Source organism: Diabrotica virgifera, chromosome 1, assembly GCF_917563875.1.
Source record: "Diabrotica virgifera virgifera chromosome 1, PGI_DIABVI_V3a".
In the NCBI taxonomy this organism is placed as follows: domain Eukaryota; kingdom Metazoa; phylum Arthropoda; class Insecta; order Coleoptera; family Chrysomelidae; genus Diabrotica; species Diabrotica virgifera.
In genome coordinates, this window is record NC_065443.1 from 105537755 (window position 1) to 105558369 (window position 20615).

Genomic DNA, 20615 nt, shown 5'->3' on the forward strand with positions numbered 1-20615 from the left:
CTTCTTTTTCTGATTCATTGTCTAAGTTTTACATGCATACAACACCGTTGTTTTAACTATTATTTCATAACTTGGAATCTTGGCTGCCCTGGACACGTTTTTTGCCTTCAACAGTGCGTTTAATGATCATACTGCTTTACTACCTATCAACAAACGTTTATCTATTTATCTGTCTTCGTCTCCTCTATTTGTAACTGTTACTCCAAGGTACTCAAATTCTGTAACCTTCTCAAATTTATACTCTCTATCATTCGTCCTTAGAGTGATTCATTTATATTCTTTTGCATTTTCCCTTGTCATATTCATATACTGGGTTTTTTGTTGTTTTATAGTCAGAACATATATCTAGCTTCTTCTTCAAATTTTGTTCGAAGTTCTATTCGTGAACGTGTCAGAAATACCAAGTCATCTGCAAAACCTATGTACTGTTGTCTTTTGTCCAGAATCGTGTTGCTAGTCTGAATATTGGCTCCTCTAATTATCTTTTCTTGTACTAGGTTGAATAAGTCTGTTGACAGAGGGCTCCTTGTTTTAGTCCTCTATTGCCGTTAAACTGGCTTAAAAAAAACTAAGTTTTCAATCTAATAGCACATAAAACAACATCCAAAAATGCTATTCTACATCTTACCAAACTAAAAACAATGGGAACCTTCTCTGGTAACACCTCCGAGGCTTCTACAATTTGCAAGCCATAACGGTAGAGGTGCTTGCTGCACTTTCTGATTGAACTGGAATAATGATACGGCTGTAGTTTCGTGTTGCAACGAAATTGAAAATGGTTATTCATTTTTGAGTTACATTTACTCCGATTGGAGTACGAAGGGAACCATTCTCGTTGGAACTTTACCGCGCTGAGCAGATGGGACATGAATTATAAATTGTAAAATTCCCTCATCTTCCTTAGTCTCAGCATCCGTTATGGCTTGCAAATTGTAGAAGCCTCGTAGGTGTTACCAGAGGAGGTTCCCATTGTTTTCAGTCTGGTAGGATGTAGAATAGCATTTTTGGATGTTGTTTTATGTGCTGTTAGATTAAAAACTTATTTTTTTGATAGCAGTTGCCGCTAGGGCATCTTTGCCATTTCGTTCGTTGCAATCCGTGACTGCACGCCGGGGTTTGTCCTAGTTGGGTCAGAGAGAGCAGCATATGTGTCTCCTGATGAGAGACTAATAAGTTTCGAAACCGGTGGAGGTGCTTGCTGCACTCTCTGATTGAACTGGAATAATGATGCGGCTGTAGTTTCGTGTTGCAAAGAAATTGAAAATGGTTATTCCTTTTTGACTTAAAAAACTTCCTTACATCATCACTTTATTGACTGTTTAGGTTAGCGTCATTTTAACTTATTGTATCAGTTTCGCTGATATTCCTAGTGGTAATATTGCTTTGTATATTGCGTTTCGTGAGATAAAGTCGTAGGTCTGTTTAGAATCAATGAACAGCATATGCAAGCCTAGATTTTGTTGAAAACTATTATTTTGTAACAATTTCAGCATACAAATTTGATCGGTTACATCACGTAATATATTTTATATATTAGAGAGTTTTTGTTGCTACGTAACGTAACGCATCTCCGTATACGTAAAGCAACTAACGTGTCGTAGAGGATGAACGTTAAAATAGGTAGTTTTTGTGACTGCCTTAACGTAACGTAAAGCAAAGCGTAAAGTCATTTTTAAATTCCGTTGACATTAAAAAAATAAAACAATGTTCACACAATATACCTACAAATTAAAAAAAGATAAATGAATGATGAAATTGTATGGTTTTAATTGCTTCTATTTAAATATAAAAATATTATTTTTCCTTAGGTTAAAATTTTTTTATTTTTGTTTATACCTACTTTTTAGTTGTAAATTATTGTACCTACATCAGAATTCCAGTATAATAACTGTAAGTAATATAACTGTAAATAGTTTGTTCATATTTATTTGAAAACTTTATTGAAATTAGGTCATTTGTTTATCAAGTTATTAATTGTGGTGAACACTGTATTTCTTAAATTAATACAAGATTTGTTTGTTTTGCTTTATTAATAGACAACTTGAAAACAATAAAATTTTAAATCTATTATGAAGTTCCAATTTTCAATTACAAACACAGAATAATTTTATTCAAATAGACTAAACCAATAACCAATATAACCTTAAATGTTTATAAACGGGTAGTACGCTGATGAAATGTTCATTTGGTAGGTAATCAGGCAAGATCCTCGTGTGCATTCGGTGACTTTCGTCTCGATAGGGATGCGTTTCACGTACATACCAGAACGTTACTTTAGGTAATACGCATCGAGATACGGGAGTTGAACCATTAATGCGCAAGCGTATATGTCAAAAAGATGCGTTACGTTTACGTATTTGTGTGCACAAAAACTCCCTATTATGTGATGTTTGACTTTATAACATGGCAACTCAGTACTGCCAACTATGTGGATTACTGGCCCTGAGGAAAACCTCTCTAAAAATAAGTCTGCTCTTCTTTTACTCCCACAGGCTACGCTGTTTTTTTCTTTTGCGAATCTTTTTTATTATGTTCAATTTCGAGACCCGTAATTGAACATTTTCTGCCACTGAAGATGATTTGGCTTGATTATTAAAGTGGTAATATCATTTCCACCAAACTTCTGCTTGTAGATATTGTGCAATTTAAACCTTCCTCCATATTCTGTTTTCACAGACAGTTCCGAATATTTTGCATACTACCTTCCTTTCAAAAAATCCATAGAGAGAATTCGTTTATTTTGATATTCTGTTTCTGTTTGCATAGGCGCAACCAGGATGATCCTAAGGGGGGGTTACAACTACCTGAAAGGGGGGGTTACAACTACTGGAAGGTCTCTGAAGGGTATGGTGTTAAGCGTATAGAGCTCAAAGTACATCCCAATGGGGGGGGGGGGTTATAACCCCCAAAACCCCCCCCTGGTTTGTTGTTGGTTTTGACTATGTCTGTTTGTTGTTGGTTTTGATTTTCAAAGCAGACCAAAACCAACCAAAACGCGTGAGAAGGTAGAGTAGTCGATAACACATCAAAATCAGCTGATATGGTACTCGCATGGTACACCTACCGGAAGATAGAAGAGATAAAGACTAAATGGAACAACCGACATGAATTAATAGAAATTAGGCATCTGACGTCCTAAACCGATTTTATATGTAAGTATATATCGAGAAAAAACGTTAACGTTAAAATTTTCAAATTTTATAATAATAAAGTATGCTCAAAATAGAAACAGGTGGATAAGTGTAAATAGAAAAGCCGATCTTGCTCGAATAGAGATAAATGCAAACAGAATTAGACTGATAATGTTAACAATGATAATAAAAACTAGATTTGGCTACAAGAAAGAATATTAGAATATTATTTATTTGCTGTTTTTGTCTTTCCCTACAAAAGATATTAATCCTAGTAAAAAACAAATATCGTTTTTGATTTAAGGGGGTAGGCGCAAAATCTTGGTCCAATGCTATTTTTGCTGAGAAATCTAATAAATATTTTTAAAAATTTAAACGCTGAATGACAGATTACGTTATTACCGGATACCCAAAGTCCCTTAGAATAAACAAAAAATTTCTTTTGAATAAAATATTTGAAATTAAAAATCACACTCAATTTTCTCTTTTCTTCACTCCTGTAACTTATTAAAATAAACATTATAGTTTCAGTTACTTATTTCGGCCCTAGGTAATAATGTATTCTTTCATTCTGCGTTTAAATTTTTCAAAAATACTTATTAGTTTTCTCAAGACTCGAAGAATACATTGAATGCATTTATTTAAGCAAGATTTTGCGCCTACTCCCTTAAATTTGTAATTCAATATAATTTAATATCAGGACCTTGAAATATTAGTAAAAACCTAAGATATGGCTATTAGATGTCAAGTTCTAAATGTGTAAAAGACATCCGTATTTCGAAATTTGTGAAGTTAACATTTTAAGCTGGTACATTACCTTGAGGCGGTATACTTCCCCCTGAGACTTCTCAAGTTTTTCTTGTAAAGCTGTTGCCTCTTGTCGTGCTCTTTCGCTGTCTGCCTGGGTCACTCTTAGCTCAGCTTGACATCTTCTGAGGTCAGAGGAAGTCTTGTCAGCTCTCTCTTGCATTCTATAAATAACATATTTATGTATTAGTTAATCGGGGTTTATTTCAATTTATGACCATTTTTTTATTGTTAATTATGCGCGTCTACTCGAATTTTAAGCCACCGGGCACTATATATGATTTACGGCGTATTTAGTTAGCACATTGACAATAATCAATTGAATAAACAGATGGATTATTAAAAAAAAACTCTTTCTAGGCATGCTTTAAAACTACATACCGAATCTTCTAAAATAGGACTGAAAATGAATTTAAACAAAACAATAGTCATGCACTCCGAAGAAACCGTAACAATAATAAACGACAAAGTTATAGAAAAAGTTGAAGAATATATAGGTATGCTTAGGGCAAAAAAAATACTAAATAGGGAAATTCAAACGGAAGGAATAAAAAGAAGAAGAAAGCTAGCATGGGCAGCATTCGGCAAACTGAACTATATACTCAGAAATCAACAAATTCAACTACATCTTAGATCTAAAGATTTTGATGCATGTCTTATTCCGATATATTAAAACATGGGGCACAAACATGGACAATCACAAAAAAGAATATGAATATACTCAGAGTCACTCAACACGCGATGCATATTTATTTATAAATACGTAAGGACAGGAAAACAAACACATGGATAAAACAGAAAACCAGAGTCACCGATGTGGTACAAAAATCATTATAATTGAAATGGGAATACGCTGGACATGTAACTAGGAGCCATCTAAAAATATGGCACAGAACAATTCTAACCTGGAGACCATACCAACACAAAAGTCCAGAGGCAGACCTCCTATGAGATGGACTGATGATCTGAAATGGACTGCCTGGAAAAATTGGCTACAAGTTGGCTACAATAAATATCAATGGAAAGAAAGACTTGAAGAGGCTTATGTTCAGATGGGGACGTGAATGGCTAGACCAAGAAGAAGAAGAAGAAGATGTTTCGCTCCGTATAGTGCGGCGGTTCCATACGCTCCATATAGTGCGAGTGCGTAAGTCGTGTGGACGCGCATAACTAACAATTAAAAAACAGCAGTCTAAATTGAAATAAATCCAGCCTACTCATTCGAACCTTGAAACTGAATGTTTAAACTTCAATTTAGGCACTTGGCAACCTCAAAAATAAAAATTTGCATATTATGAGTTTTCAAGTTTCGAAAATGCTTATTTTCGCATTTTTTTGATTTTAAATCGCTTATAACTGGAAAACTATCAACTTTTGAGAAAAATGAAAACAGACCCAGAGAACATTGTTTAAACAGAGAAGAGAAGAGAAACAGAGAAGAAGTTATGTTTTGAAGTCTTTTATAAAATTTTTGCCCAAAAATTTCGCCCGGCGCCTTTCAGATTTGTTTAAATGCGACATTTTAACAGGAATAAGAAAATTTCTCATAGGGGAGCGGCCTCACAACATGAACTAGTTATAGGCGAGCGGCAGCAACCCCTAAAATTACGTTATACCTACCACGCAAATCAACTTTAAGGTAAATGGCCAATTTTGGTGATTCTTTATGTTTTCAAGGTCGCTGAATCTGAATATATGAAGTTTATTTTTATCTAGAATTGGTGGAACATGTTTAAAAATCAAATTTTATGAAAACATGCGAAAAATCAATTTTGATGATTTTTTCAACTTTACCTCACTGTTTCTTTCATCATCATCATCATTGGCTCGACAGCCCTTTCTGGGTCTTGGCCTGTTCCAGGATTCTTCTCCACTCTGATCTGTTTCGTGCTTTTTTTCTCCAGTTTTTTATTTTTAAGGTTTTTATATCATTTTCTATTTGTTCTAAATATCTCAGCTTCGGTCTTCCTCTTGTTCTTTTCCCTACTGGCATCTGTTTGAATATTTTGTTTGGTATTTCGCCTTCTTCCATTCTTTCTACATGTCCCATCCAACGCAGCCGTCCTATTTTAATGAATGTTATGATATCTGGATCCTGGTATATTTCGTATAGTTCAAAGTTGTACCTTCTTCGCCAAATTCCATTTTCTTTTGTGCCCTTATATATGTGTCGCAAGATTTTTCTTTCAAAGGTGGCTAGCAATGTTTCCTCTGCACTGTTTCTTTGCTCGCTGTAAATATTTCCTCTTGAAAATTTTACCGTGCCATCTTTGTAGTATTTAGATAACAACGAGCTTTGTATAAAAATGTTTGTGTAAACTAAAGGAGAAGTCGTTAATTTTTAAGAGGATCGGTACGTATTTTCGGCTGCAATGCTACTCAAATGGGGATTCATTTTTTTCGAATCCTGAGAAAACTAATAAGTATTTTTGAAAAATTTAAACGCAGAATGAAAGATCACGTTATTAGCGAGGGGCGAAAGTCCCTGAGAACTTCTATAATGTTTATTTTAATAAGTTACAGGGGTGAAAAACTAAGAGAAAATTTAGTGTGATTTTTAATTTCAAATATATCATTCAAAATAAACTTTTTATTTATTCTAAGGGACTTTCGGCCCTCGGTAATAATTTAGTCTTTCATTCTGCGTTTAAATTTTTCAAAAATATTTATTGGTTTTTTCAGGATTCGAAAAAAAAAACACAATGCCGTGGTAATACTTTCCAAATCTATCTTTTTCTTACAACGCACTCAGCCGAATATAATATTGTCCGCATATATATTGTCAGTCAGACACTGACAATCAGTGACAATTTTAAATATTTGACATTGCATCGGGAGTATGTTGAGTTATTGATTAAATATTATTGAAATATAGTGTATTTGATAAATAATTGATTTAAGACGTGAACTTAATAAAAAGTTATTTATTGTGTATTATTTGTGGAAGATCCAAGCAGAGAATACATCAGAATAATATATTCTGTGATCCAAGTATTTTGTTGTTAAAGATGTTCAAAATTGTAAGCGTTCCATAACAATATATTTTTAAAAAATCACTTTAACACTTTTCCTCTTTTCTCGATTGAGTATTAGTCTTTGTTGTACAAATAAATTTTTACAATCACTGAATACATAGTTAGTGAAAAATTATCACATTTATTAACTGAATTAATAATTTCCAATTATAAAAATAACAGTTATCCAAGAACATTCAAAACCCATCTCTTTAAATTAATGATGACATTTTCAAGTAGAATGACATTCTAGTAATGTTTACATATTCACACCAGTGTGAATTTTACTACGCGTAATTTGCCGTGTAAAGACAGAAAAAGTAGGGATACACGTAAAATATTTGCGAATTATGTACACATAGCCTTAAACATTTTGTCGTCAGATTTCGTTAGCTTCATATTTACTTAAAAAGTTAAGTGACAAAGTTGTTAGCTTATAATTTTAACCAAGACAGCAATAAAACATGAAAAAGTTTTCTGTAAAAATTTTAAGTCAAAATATGCAATAGAAAAAAAATTATGTTATTTATAGACGAGCGGCACACCACAAAAACGCATATTTCTCGAGATACTGAGTGGTGTGATGACCACGTGAATGGTGAACGGTGTGGTGAATGGCTAATTTTGGTCATACTTTATATTTTTGATGGTGGTGAAAACGAAAGTTAAGTATAGTATTTTGAATTTTAGGTAGGGAAACAGTGGCAAAATCGCAATTTTATCCTAAAAATAAAAAAAAAGAAATCACGTTTTTTGCGTTAAATAAATCTGTTTCATTTTAATATTTTTTTTTTTTTTAATTTCTATAGTAAGTATATACCTCTTATTTTTCTGAAGACAAAGGTACCTGTTTCAATCTTTCTGTCTCATCAAAATAAAACTTATCAATTGTTTAAAGTGATAGGTGCGGATTCCTGAATTTCAAAGTTTAATCGCAAAAGTTGAGTGACAAAATTTGAAATTTAGCTTTTTAATCAAGTTTATGTTAAAATATAGGGTACAGAGAATAAAGTGTTTTATAGAAAAAAAAATAACGCAACTGTTAATTTTGAGAAAAACGTGATTTCATTTGTTTTTATTTTTGGGGCAAAATTGCGATTTTAACAATGTTCCTCCACCTAAAATTCAAAATAAACCTTATTTTCGTTTTCAGCACCATCAAAAACATAAAGTAAGACCAACATTAGCCATTCACCACACTGTGGTCAGTATCTCGAGAAATAAGCGTTTTTTTTGGAAGAGTGCCAATCGTCTATAGAGTCACATAACTTTTTGCTTACTACATATTTTTACTTGAAATTTTCCAGAAAACTTCTTCATGAATGATATTTTATTGCTGTGTTAGTTAAAATTATAAACTAAAAAGTTTATTACTTAACTTTTTTAAGTAAACGTGAAACTAACGAAATCTGACGACAAAATGTTTAAAAATTAACAACCCCTCTTTTAATTTGTGTAATCATTCTGGAGAAATCTCGTTGTCATCTAAATACTCAAAGCATGATACAAAAAAATTTTCAAAAGGAAATATTTACAGCGACCAAAGATACAGTGAGATAAATATGAAAAATCATCAAAATTTATTTTTTGCATTTTTGCATAAAATTTGATTTTTGAACATGTTTCACCAATTCTAGATAAAATATAAACTTCATATTCGAATTCACCGACCTCGAAACTATAAAGAATGACAAAAATTTGGCATTCACGTATCATGGTCGCTTTTTCGATTTTTAAGTCTCATATTAGGGGTGTGCCGATCGCCTATTAGTTTTATTGTATTTGGCTTTAAAAAGTATATTTATGTATATTTAAACAGTATAAATTACCGATCTAATTCGTGAGAGCTGCTGAAAGTGACCCTTCCAAACGAACTAGTGGTAGTGGTTGTCTGTGCTCTTTCGATTTCGCCCCTGAGACGTTCGTTTTCCAGTTCCAATCGGGTCAAACGCTGTCTTGCCGCCTCCCAGTCTGCTCCGCTTCTTCCCACTTCGACGGCGGCCTTATCCAACTCGGCCTTGGATTTACCCAACTCCGACTGAGAACTTTCCAACTTCGCTTCCAAGCGATCTCTATCATTTTGTGCTCTGTAATTAAATAAAATATTTGGTCATTTTATCGCAATAATTATCATATTAATAAACATTACCTCAGTAGTATAAAATATATTTTAAAAAGATAGTAAGAGATAGTAGGTTCAAATAATAAATGTGTACCAGATATACTAATAAAAATACTAAATTTACCAAACACATACAGCATTTTTCTTTATTACTTATACTTAGTACGTTCTTTAACGCTAAAATGTTGCAAAACCTCTAAATTTTAAAGAACCGCTTGGATTGACATGAAATTTGGCATACACATAGCTAATAAGTCAAAGAAAAAAAGTGATAGTGTGCCGATGTGTGCTTTTGCCCTGGGGTGGGTTAACCCCTTCTGGAGGGTGAAAAAATATACGTCCAAAATAAGTCCGGAAATGGATAAATTTACTAATTTTAAGTAACTTTTGTCTTATAGTGTTTTTTCATTAAGTCAATACTTTTCGAGTTATTTGCGAGTGAATATGTTCATTTTTCAACAAAATAACCGCGCTTTTAGACGGTTTTTCGCAGATAGCTCAAAAAGTAAGTAATTTGTCGAAAAAAACATTCTTAGCAAAAATATAGCCCGTAAAAATTTTAAAAAAGTTGTGTATATTTTAGGCCTCTACACCTGGTAAAAGCAGAGGTATAGCTAATGAAAAATAGGTACATATTCGTTTAATTCCAAATGGAATACTTTAACGTGAAATAACCAAAAAATGAAGCACTTTTTGGGGAAAACTCATTACCAACTATTTAAAGTGTTTAAAAATGTTTCATTTCTGTTTTATAAAAAAAATTCTAGCATGAAGAGTAAACAAGTTACGCTCAAAATAAAGTTAGTCCCTTTTGTGGTAAAAAATCGGGAAAGTCACCTCCTAATTAGTATCTCACATGAACTTAATCGTTACCACTTCACAAGTTTTTTTACTCGTATATGTATTGTTTATATGATCTGTAAGTTTCATCGGTTCAAAGTCCTTATTTTTGCAAGAGCTGTAGTTAAAAGGGCTTTAACGAGTCACTGATCACGAGTGTATGCAAATTTAGAAACGCCAAATCTTAATCAATTTTTATCTTATAGAAAAACAAAAAATATAAGATATTCAGAAAAGCAATACTGACGTTTTTGTTTTTTGAGATGTTTGGTATCTCTAACAATTTATTTTTAAGTTATTTTGAAAAATACATATTTCTCAAAAATAAAAATTTTAAAATTTTTATTTTAAAACCAATTTTTTTCAAAAATAAGCAATTTGAGTCAATGAAACTTACATAATATCATATAAACACAACATAAGTAAAATAAGTTGTGGAGCGGTAACGATTAATTTCATTTAGGTTGCCAATTAGATCACCCCTTCCCGATTTTTTTTGCCAAAACAAAAGGGAGCAACTTTATTTTGAGCGTAACTTGCTTAAATTTGATGCTAGAAACTTTGTTAAATACAGAAATAAAGCTTTTTTAAACAATTTAAAAAGTTGTAATAGGTTTTTTCCTAAAAAGTGCTTAATTTTTTGGATATTTCACGCTGAAATAGCCTATTTGAAATTTGGCGAATATGAACCTTTATTTCATTGACTATAACTCTGGTTCTGCGAGGTCCGGAGACCTCAAGTGTACACATATTTTTTTATTTTTTCACAGGGTATATTTTTGCTAAGAACGTTTTTTTTTTGACAAAATACTTACTTTTTGAGTTATTTGCGAAAAACCGTCTAAAAACGTGGTTATTTTGTTGAAAAATGAACATATTCACTCGAAAATATCTCGAAAAGTGTTGACTTGGCGAAAAAACTCTATAGGACAAGAGTTACTGAAAATTAGTCAATTTATCTATTTTCGGATTTATTTTTGACATTTATTATTTTACCCCCCAAGAGGGGGTGAAAACCACCCCAAGGACAAAAGCACACATCGGCACAATATCACTTTTTTCTTTGAAATGTTAGCTATGCGTACGCCAAATTTCATCTCAATCCAAGAGGTTCTTTAAAATTTACCGCAAAAACCGTGACAGAATGTACTATTATTTTTTAAATCCCTTCAGATTCATTAGTAATTTTTTTGGTACTTGCAAATACACAGGTTCAAAATAAGCATAACCTAAAATTTCTACTTCTGTTGCTTCACACTCCCGTTTTTATCATTACTGATCCCATTTGGGAACTTAGTGTCTGAAGGGCGACGTTTGTGTTTCGAATGAGTAATGAAGTTGCTTACTTTGATGAATTAGAAGAGCTCTCATGATTACGCCCCTCTGCTACGCGTCAGGACGTAACTTTCCTGTATCGCGCTAAAATCTCCAATATTTGCCCCTTATATAATAAATAGCTATTACTATTTTATTACATAATACTAAATGTGATCGTAATGTAAATTTGTAAAAGTGTTGTAAAAAGTTTATTGCGTAAAAGTAATAAAACTAAAGCGATAAACGATCAAACGAGTGGGAATTATATATTTTTTCCACATCGTAGAACGAATCCAGACCTTCCGATTATGAGCCAGCTCGCTACTGTTTTAACTTTTAGTTCGATAACCATTATAGATCGTTGGATATTATGTTGGCTACCATACCTTATTGACAATAGCTCTGCAAAACAATGTAGTCGATATTCCGTACTACTATCTTAAAGTTTTCAGCCATTATGTTCTCCTTCTAGCAGGACCACGTTTACTTTAAACGGTAGATTCCAGCTTGCATTTCTTTTGTTAAATTGACCAGCTGTGTTGTTTGTTTCAGCCGTCTAAGGACCTGTATACCCATATCTCAAAGGCTTTCAAGCGTTTCCTTCATGATTATTTATTATCATAAAATAGTCATGACATATATGGCTGAGGAGTGTCTAATGGCTCCACATTATATTAATGGCTGTTATTACATTTTCTTTTTCACTGCGAAAGCTCTTGTATAAAGGCGACAGCGAACCTTCTCATAACAACAGTTTGAAGTTGTTATGAGAATTTTGTCGGAAGTGCCTTTGTTTTGAAGCTGTAGGCGCAGAAGACTCTGATTGGGGTCATTTAGACCTATCTGAAACACAGACTGAGTCGGTGACTGCGAAAGCATCTCTGCTAGTTCTCTTTATATTCTTATTTATGAACTGAGAGCAATATTAGGATTGCCACATTAGTACCCAACGTTTATAGCATACAGGGTCCCTCAAGAAGAATAACCTAGAGTCAATAATATTTGAATCTTCCTTTCAGCCATTTCTTGTTGAGTATATATCTTTGAGCGTGGGTGTATGGGTGAGTATACCATATTAATAAACACATATATAGATAATAACGTGACTATGTCATTGTATCAGTTGATCCAGATCACTCAGGTCTATTTGGTGATACTCTATTTACACATGTTCCATAATCAGAAGAGTCCACTCTGATATTTGGTAATATTCATTAGATTTTGTAAAGATGCTGAAATAAATAATTAATTTTTGTTTCAAATGGATAAGGTTTTTATGGCTTTTATCAGGATAGACACGGGAAGCCCTTTTTCCTGTAAATGTGCTATTTCAGAGATGCAGGGATGTAAATTGTGATATATACGTATGCTTTATAGATTACCAGAAAGCATTTGACAGAGTAAAACATGACAAATTAATAACTCTAATGCAAGAAATTGGAATTGACAATAAAGATCCAAGAATTATCAGAAACATTTATTACAATCAAACGGCCAAAATCAAAATAGAAGACCAGTTAACTGATAAAATTGCAATAGAACGAGGAGTACGACAGGGCTGTATTTTGTCTCCACTACTATTCAATATTTACTCTGAATGGGTATTTAAGCAAGCTTTAGACGGTTGTGCGAAAGGAGTATTAATAAATGATGAATGGTTGAATAACATTAGATACGCAGATGACACCATAGTTTTTGCCGATAATCTGAATGATTTACAGATATTAACAAATCGTATAACAGAAGTCAGCAACAGATACGGACTAGCTCTTAACATAAAGAAGACCAAATTTATGACAATTAGTAAAAAACCAATACTAAACGCTCAACTTACAATCAACCAACAGAATGTCGAAAGAGTTGAGCAATATACATATCTGGGTACGAATCTAAATAGCCAATGGGACCACTCAACAGAAATTAAACAGCGAATAATAAAAGCGAAAGCAGCATACGTGAGAATGAGACCCATTTTCAACAGTCGAGACATATCATTAAAGACAAAATACCGTCTGTTGAAATGCTACATATTCACAGTTCTGCTCTACGGAATGGAAGCGTGGACACTAACTGTTGCATCTAAGAATCGGCTTGAAGCTTTCGAAATGTGGTATTATAGGCGCATCCTACGTATATCCTGGGTTGACCGAATTACTAATGTGGAAGTCCTGCGTAGAATGGGGAAAGAGTGTGAAATTCTCATAACCATCAAAACAAAAAAATTAGAATATCTAGGACATGTAATGAGAAATCAAGAACGTTACGGCCTTCTCCAACTGATTCTCCAAGGGAAGGCAAATGGTAAAAGAGGACCGGGAAGAAGACGCATTTCCTGGCTTCAAAATTTACGAAAGTGGTATAATACGACTACCACTGAATTGTTCCGCGCTGCGGTAAATAAAGTCAAGATAGCCATGATGATCGCCAACATCCGGAACGGATAGGCACTTTAAGAAGAAGAACAGGATATAGATCTATGGAAGGAGTTGGGAGAGGTATATGTCCATAAATGGACGATAGAATGCTAAGAAGAAGAAGAAGAACAAATAAAGACCAAAAGTTTAAATAATATGAGAAACCATTTTTAAACACAACAAATGCGCCAATGTCACTGAAAATGATAAACGTCAAAATTATTAGTAAATAATGTACCAAAGACATACCTTATCGCTTATCCTTATTATAAAACTTATTATTGTTTCTATGGACAAACAGCTTAATTTTTCGATGCTAGTTTCAGTGAGTAAAAAGAGATCTCGTATAAAAAAAAGAATGTGTGTATTTTGTACGCACGTAAGAAGTTATACTTCTATTATATGATTTCAACGAAATCAATATACTTTAAACAGTTTATTTATATTTAATTTAACTATTAAACTAATTTTAATACTTACTACTTTTTAAAATTTTTTATTAAAACAATACCAAAAATTAAAAAAATAAAAGAATAAAATACACACAAACACATTGAAAAATGCCATAAAGAAATGATTTTTGAAAAATGATTGTTGCCAAAAATTTTAACTAAATACGTATTTTCCGAAAAAATTATATAATAATATACTTACAATCATAAAATGTATAAAAAAAAATAAAAAAATAGTAACTTGCATTGGGGATCGAACCCGCTTCCCGTCGATCCCGCCGATCGAAATTCGAAGTGCTTTCCGATTGCGCCAGCTTCACGTATCTGTCATGTGGGAATAGGGCTTTTCATCGACTGTCATTTGTTTCGAGCTTCTGTCATAATGTTGTATAGTCTGTGTATAATATTAATCATCATCATCATCATCCAACCAATTTACGTCCACTGCTGGACATAGGTCTCCCCCAATTGTTTCCACACTTCACGGTTTTGTGCTGATTTTTGCCAGTTTTTACTAATCCGCCTGATATCATCTGTCCATCGTGTAGGCGGCCTTCATCTACTTCGTTTATCTTCTCTTGGTCTCCACTCCATCAGCCTTCGTGCCCATCTTGAATCTTTCAGCCTGGCGACGTGTCCTGCCCAGTTCCATTTGAGCCTGGTGATACGTTCTACAACATCTGCGATACCGGTTGTTTGTCTGAGATCTTCATTTCTTATTTTATCCCGTAGAGTTACGCCCAGCATGGATCTTTCCATGCGCCTTTGAGCAACCCGCATTTTCGACGCTGTTGCCTTGGTAAGAGTCAGTGTCTCTGCTCCATATGTCATTACCGGTAGCACACATTGGTCAAACACTTGTCTTTTTAAACCGATCGGTATACTGCTCCTAAATATGTCTCTCAGAGCTCCGTAGGCTGCCCAAGCAAGAGTTAATCTTCTTTTTATTTCGCATGTTTGGTTATCTCTGCTAATTCTAATTTCATGACCCAAGTAAATGTACTTTTCCACTAGTTCTACTTCTTGTTCGCGTATAATCAGCTGTCCGCTAGGAATCAGATTAGTCATAAATTTAGTTTTAGAAAAATCCGTGCATATTAATATTATTTTTTTTTTATTAAAAAATAATATTAATATGCACGGATTATACGACATTTGACAGAAGCTCGAAACAAATGACTGTGAATGAAAAGCCCTATATAAACCAACTGAACGTTTACACCATAAACTTTTTGACAGTTGTTTATTACTTATATGAATTTAATCAAATTAGTTTCATTTTTGTGGAATTAAAGGAATATGTTGTGGAATAACCATATATTAGTTGAATATCGGTAGAAATTTTGATGGTAATCAAATTATGTAAATCAAAGCATTACGTACTATTTTGGTAGATTCATTATACATTTTCCGAATAGGTAGGTACCGGTGTAATTTTTTATTAGGATACTGAAACATTTACAATTATCGTACCAGTCGCTTTTAAAAACTATTTAAAAAGTCAATACAATTATAAACTTGCTTTTTTCTCTGCCATCACAACAATAAAAACTAATATACACAACATTTTTTTATCCATATTCTCCATATTGAACAATTATTGACACATGATTTTAACACCCAATCAGATCCCGTATAACGTTTGAGCTACTAATACCATACTGTCGGTGTGCGCATGCGCCAGGGAATGTAAAAATTTAGCCTCATGCCTAAATAAGTATAACTTCAAAAATATTTCGTGAATAATTTGATGCAAATGGAAAGATCCACTGCTACAACGCTTTGTTTGCTACAACTGTATTTTTCTATATGGGATAAAATTTGACATTTCGGCAACTAACAAGAGGTGACAAATTATAACATTTCATGTTGGTTATAGAAAAAAGATAATTTTTTGATATGTTAGATTATCTACTCTCTTTTCATGTTTTTGTTCGTCCCTTATTTATTCTGCTAGCTATAATAATAAATCGCCTATCGATTAAATTGCTGCAAATTCCGAGTTAACCGGCACACACTAGTTGCCATAGCTACAATGTTTGATGTAAAAGCAGTAAAGTTTTCTTTACACCCACTGAAACATCGCTGTTATCCTACTGCACAGTAAACAGTAATCATGTGAACAGAAAGCAGAACGAGGAGCATCATCTGGGTCAAAATTAGTTTTCTTTCCACTGCTCCTCGTTCGGCCTTGGGATTTTTTCCTATCTGAGACGCAACTTTCCAAGTGTTCCACAATAAAACAGAATTTCAAATGTCTATTCTCGACCACAATAATCGTTTCTACTCTACGTGGTTTCGAAGCTTTCGACATTTTAAAAGTTTTCATCTTGAAATAAAAGTTTTATTCTCCAGTGAAACAATGAAGTCTTGAAGAACGTGGGAATGGACGGCGAGTTTAAAAAAAATAATAAAGCACTGTATATTCGGTCTTGAATAATGAGTATTGAATTTAATTACAGTTCTTAAAATATTCGCAATATAAAATAATAGGATGATAGAAGAACAAAGAGATAAAGCTATGGCTGAGCTGTGTTTAAAATAGGAAGAAGTAAATTAACGTATATTTGCATGTTATTATAATGTTAAATATAAGAATTTATTTCCGAGCCATCCTTTAAAGGTAGAAGACGTCGAAATTAAAGTTGTTGACAGCTACATATACCTTGGACATACGGTAAAAATTAGCAGAGACAATCAAACTTCTGAGCTGCTAAGAAGAATAACTCTGGGATGGGCAGTGTATGGAAGATTACGTAATATTTTTAAAAGTGATATACCTATCAGCATCTTTTTTATTAAATCAGCTTAAAAATAAGAGCCTTTAATGAATGGCTGTTCTTACATATGGCGCAGAGACACTTACTCTAACAAGGACATCTGCACAAAAACTACAAGTGACGCAAGTAGAATGGAAAGATCATTGTTGGACATAACGTTAAGAGATGGTAAGAAACGAAGAAATCCGTAGAAGAAGTGGTGTAGAAGATATTATAAAACTCTAGATGCTTTTTAGAAAACACAACGGCTACCTGAAGAACATGCCAACATCCAAGTCAAGCTACATCTAAATCATCATCTGAAGCCAACAACTAAAATTTTACAAACAAAAGGTAGATATCGAGCAGTTATTTATTAAATCTTGCCCACGTACTTTCACTCTCAGAGCAGCAGAGTAATGCCCCTGAAGATGCTCTCGAGAGCGAAACTACTTGGGCAATATTTAAAAAGGACTGTGCTCGATATCTGCTTTTCATTTGTAAAACTCGTATAATTTAACTTTAATCACTTTCTCACATAATCTGAATTCTGTCTCACTATTACCTTCAGGTACTTTCTTAGTCTGACAGACAATGGTTTGTAAATGTACCTCTTAAAAACGTAGTATTTTTAAAATGAAATCTTTCAATTTAGTCTAGAAAGCCACTGCGCATCCGCTAGGAAAAATATTCTAATTCGGATTTTTTGCACAATCTTACTCAAAAGGGACTCCTTTTATCAAATTCGCATGTTGCCAGGACCAAAAGGTGGTCAAAATTTTTTAAACGTTTTTTTTTTCCTAAAATTATTTTTTTTGCATGGAAAAAAGTTTTTTTAGGTTTTTTGGATCATTCCAAACAGAAAAGGTTTTTAGTGACTTTTCTCTAAAAATGATAGTTTTTGACATATAAGCGATTAAAAAATTGAAAAATTGCGAAATCGGCCATTTTTAACCCTCAAAAACTATGTGAAAAACTGAAAATTTCAATGTTGCCAAGGTAGGTGGATATTCTTTAAACATCGATTGATGAAATCCTGAAGAGTTTTTTGCAATACAATATTCAAAACTCCTTTGTTTTTTAATTGCTAATCAAGCATGCGCGACACTATTTTCCACCGACAATATGGTGCAAATGAAAGGAATAAATTCGTTATTTCATAAACCGGCGACTTTAAGGAAAAATCCCGAAACAGGTCGATTTTTATTTTTAAGTTATGATATTGTGGCATATATGGTATACTAGTGACGTCATCCGTATGGGCGTGATGACGTAATCGATTATTTTTTTAAATGAGAATAGGGGTCGTGTGGTAGCTCATTTGAAATGTTCTTCAATTCTCTATTCAGTAATGTAAACATTGACATAATTATTTATACAGGGTGTCCAAAAATTTTTTATTAAATTAAATTATTTGACAAAAAAAGAAGTAGAAGGACACCCTGTAAAAATAATTATGTAAATGTTTACATTACTGAATAAAGAATTGAAGAACCTTTCAAATGAGCTATCACACGACCCCTATTCTCATTTAAAAAAATCATCGATTACGTCATCACGCCCAGACGGATGACGTCACTAGTATACCATATATGCCACAATATCATAACTTAAAAATAAAAATCGACCTGTTTCGGGATTTTTCCTTAAAGTCGCCCGTTTACGAAATAACGAATTTATTCCTTTCATTTGCACCATACTGTCGGTGGAAAATAGTGTCGCGCACGCTTGATTAGCAATTAAAAAACAAAGAAGTTTTGAATATTGTATTGCAAAAAACTCTTCGGGATTTCATCAATCGATGTTTAAAGAATATCTACCCACCTTGGCAACATTAAAATTTTAAGTTTTTCACATAGTTTTTGAGGGTTAAAAATGGCCGATTTCGCAATTTTTCAATTTTTAATCGCTGATATGTCAAAAACTATCAACTTTAGAGAAATGTCACTAAAGACCTTTTCTGTTTGGAATGATCCAAAAAAACCTAAAAAAACTTTTTTCATGCAAAAAAAATAATTTTAGGAAAAAAACAAAAAAAAACGTTTAAAAATTTTTTGACCACCTTTTGGTCCTGGCAACATGCAAATTTGTTAAAAGGAGTCCTTTTTGAGTAAGATTGTGCAAAAAATCCGAATTAGAATATTTTTCCTAGCGGGTGCGCAGTGGCTTTCTGGACTAATTTGGTATCAATTACTGTAATGATTCCCTAAAACTGTTTTGGATTGTCTGTTTCATTTTTTGCAATTTTCGCGAATGTTAGAAACTTTTCTCATATTATGACTTATTCTTCAATTTCCTTTAGCATAAAGTTTCCTCTAATTCTGAAAAAGGATTTCGGACTCTTAAAAAGTGTCGTACTTTTTTGGCTAATTCTTCAGCAATTTAATGTCCTTTCATACCGATATGTCTCAAATTCCTGAAAGGAGGTTGATTAAATGTTCTTTGGATCATTTAATTAACACATTCACGGACACGCTGTCATTGTATATAAGTATTGTTATGGAGTAAATGACTTGATATGCAGTCATGTATATATTATAATGTACTATTTCCCCGATATTATGTTTTTCCTAATGTAACGGGCGCATCCGCCAGTTATGTGAGTATCCGTTTTAACTACTTTTAGTCAATATAAATGCAACAGTTTTGTGTTAATTATTTATTTTAAGACAACTGGTTCTTTAATATATTATTCCCTATACTTCCTCGAACACCGTACGGCCATTTGGCTGCTGATACAGGTTGCGTTCATTACTGCGCAGCATATTTTTGTACATATCGAATTTAAAATTATTGTAAGACGAAAAATTATTTTGTCATTACTTTTTAAACATTATTAGAAATATGAACTATAATTACAGGTGAACAGGGAAAGTGTACTTTTGAAGTGTGTAAAACAAATAAATCCTAGCTGAGCGCTTTCGGCTTATAAAGCCATCTTCGGATCTATGGTCAAAAGGTTCAAAATACCACTATGAAGAGAGATGGATCCCATGTACGATATACAAAAAATACCTCTATTACTTGTGCAGTTTTTTTAATGATGGAAAAAAATTTAGAAAAAAACCTTGTCTGTCTGTTGAAAAAAGGTGGTCAATTCTTGCTGTTCTTAGTCGGAAAAGTTGAAAAAACATATATATTACAAGCACAAAGGACTTTCACCAAAAACTACATTACATATAACAAAAATTTGATCATGGTATGAAGGTCAGTATGAAGAATTCTTCATAGACGAGAGTTTGGTCTTGCGGTGATAAATAAATTAAAGTAATAATAGACTGGTGGAGTTCGGCTAGAATAAGAACTTTTATTCAAGACATGTTTTATGCTTTTAACATTTCGCACCTCTGTTAAAAAAGAGTCACAACTCAAAAATCGCCATTATTGAGATGAACATGCTACAAGTATTAAAATAAGTAGTACTTTCTTCCATAAAAGCGTCACTCATATATTCGAACTATTTACCGCGAGATGGCGATGTGACACTTTTGTTTTTTACAGGTTAGCTCAGCATGCATTCCTGTAGATTGTCACCTTTGACTTTATCACAGTTGACACGTAGTGCTTAATCCTGAAAAGAGTCACATTTAGAATTGTGACAGTTTTTTTGTGAATTATTAGTTATATCTTATTATTGCAATAAGTAAAATACTATTCTTTTTTGTGTTGTGACAGTTTTTTCGAAGTTGTAAACTAGGAAAGTATTTTCGGGTGGTGCGGAGTAGTGTTACATTTTGAGTTGAGCCAGTTTTTTGAATA

At 33.0% G+C, this 20615-nt stretch overlaps 1 protein-coding gene across 5 annotated transcripts in view; it reads right to left on the reverse strand.

Annotated features, from left to right (window-relative positions):
* The window catches only part of LOC114325450 (ELKS/Rab6-interacting/CAST family member 1), a 607107-nt gene that overhangs the window by 54919 nt on the left and 531573 nt on the right, over positions 1 to 20615 (reverse strand). For all 5 annotated transcript variants that reach the window (XM_050642808.1, XM_028273526.2, XM_028273523.2 and 2 more), the window contains 2 exons: positions 8782 to 9039; positions 3949 to 4102 (listed from right to left, as the gene is read on the reverse strand). In XM_050642808.1, the coding sequence (XP_050498765.1) occupies positions 3949 to 4102; positions 8782 to 9039 (412 nt within the window). The remainder of the gene's footprint in view (positions 1 to 3948; positions 4103 to 8781; positions 9040 to 20615) is intronic.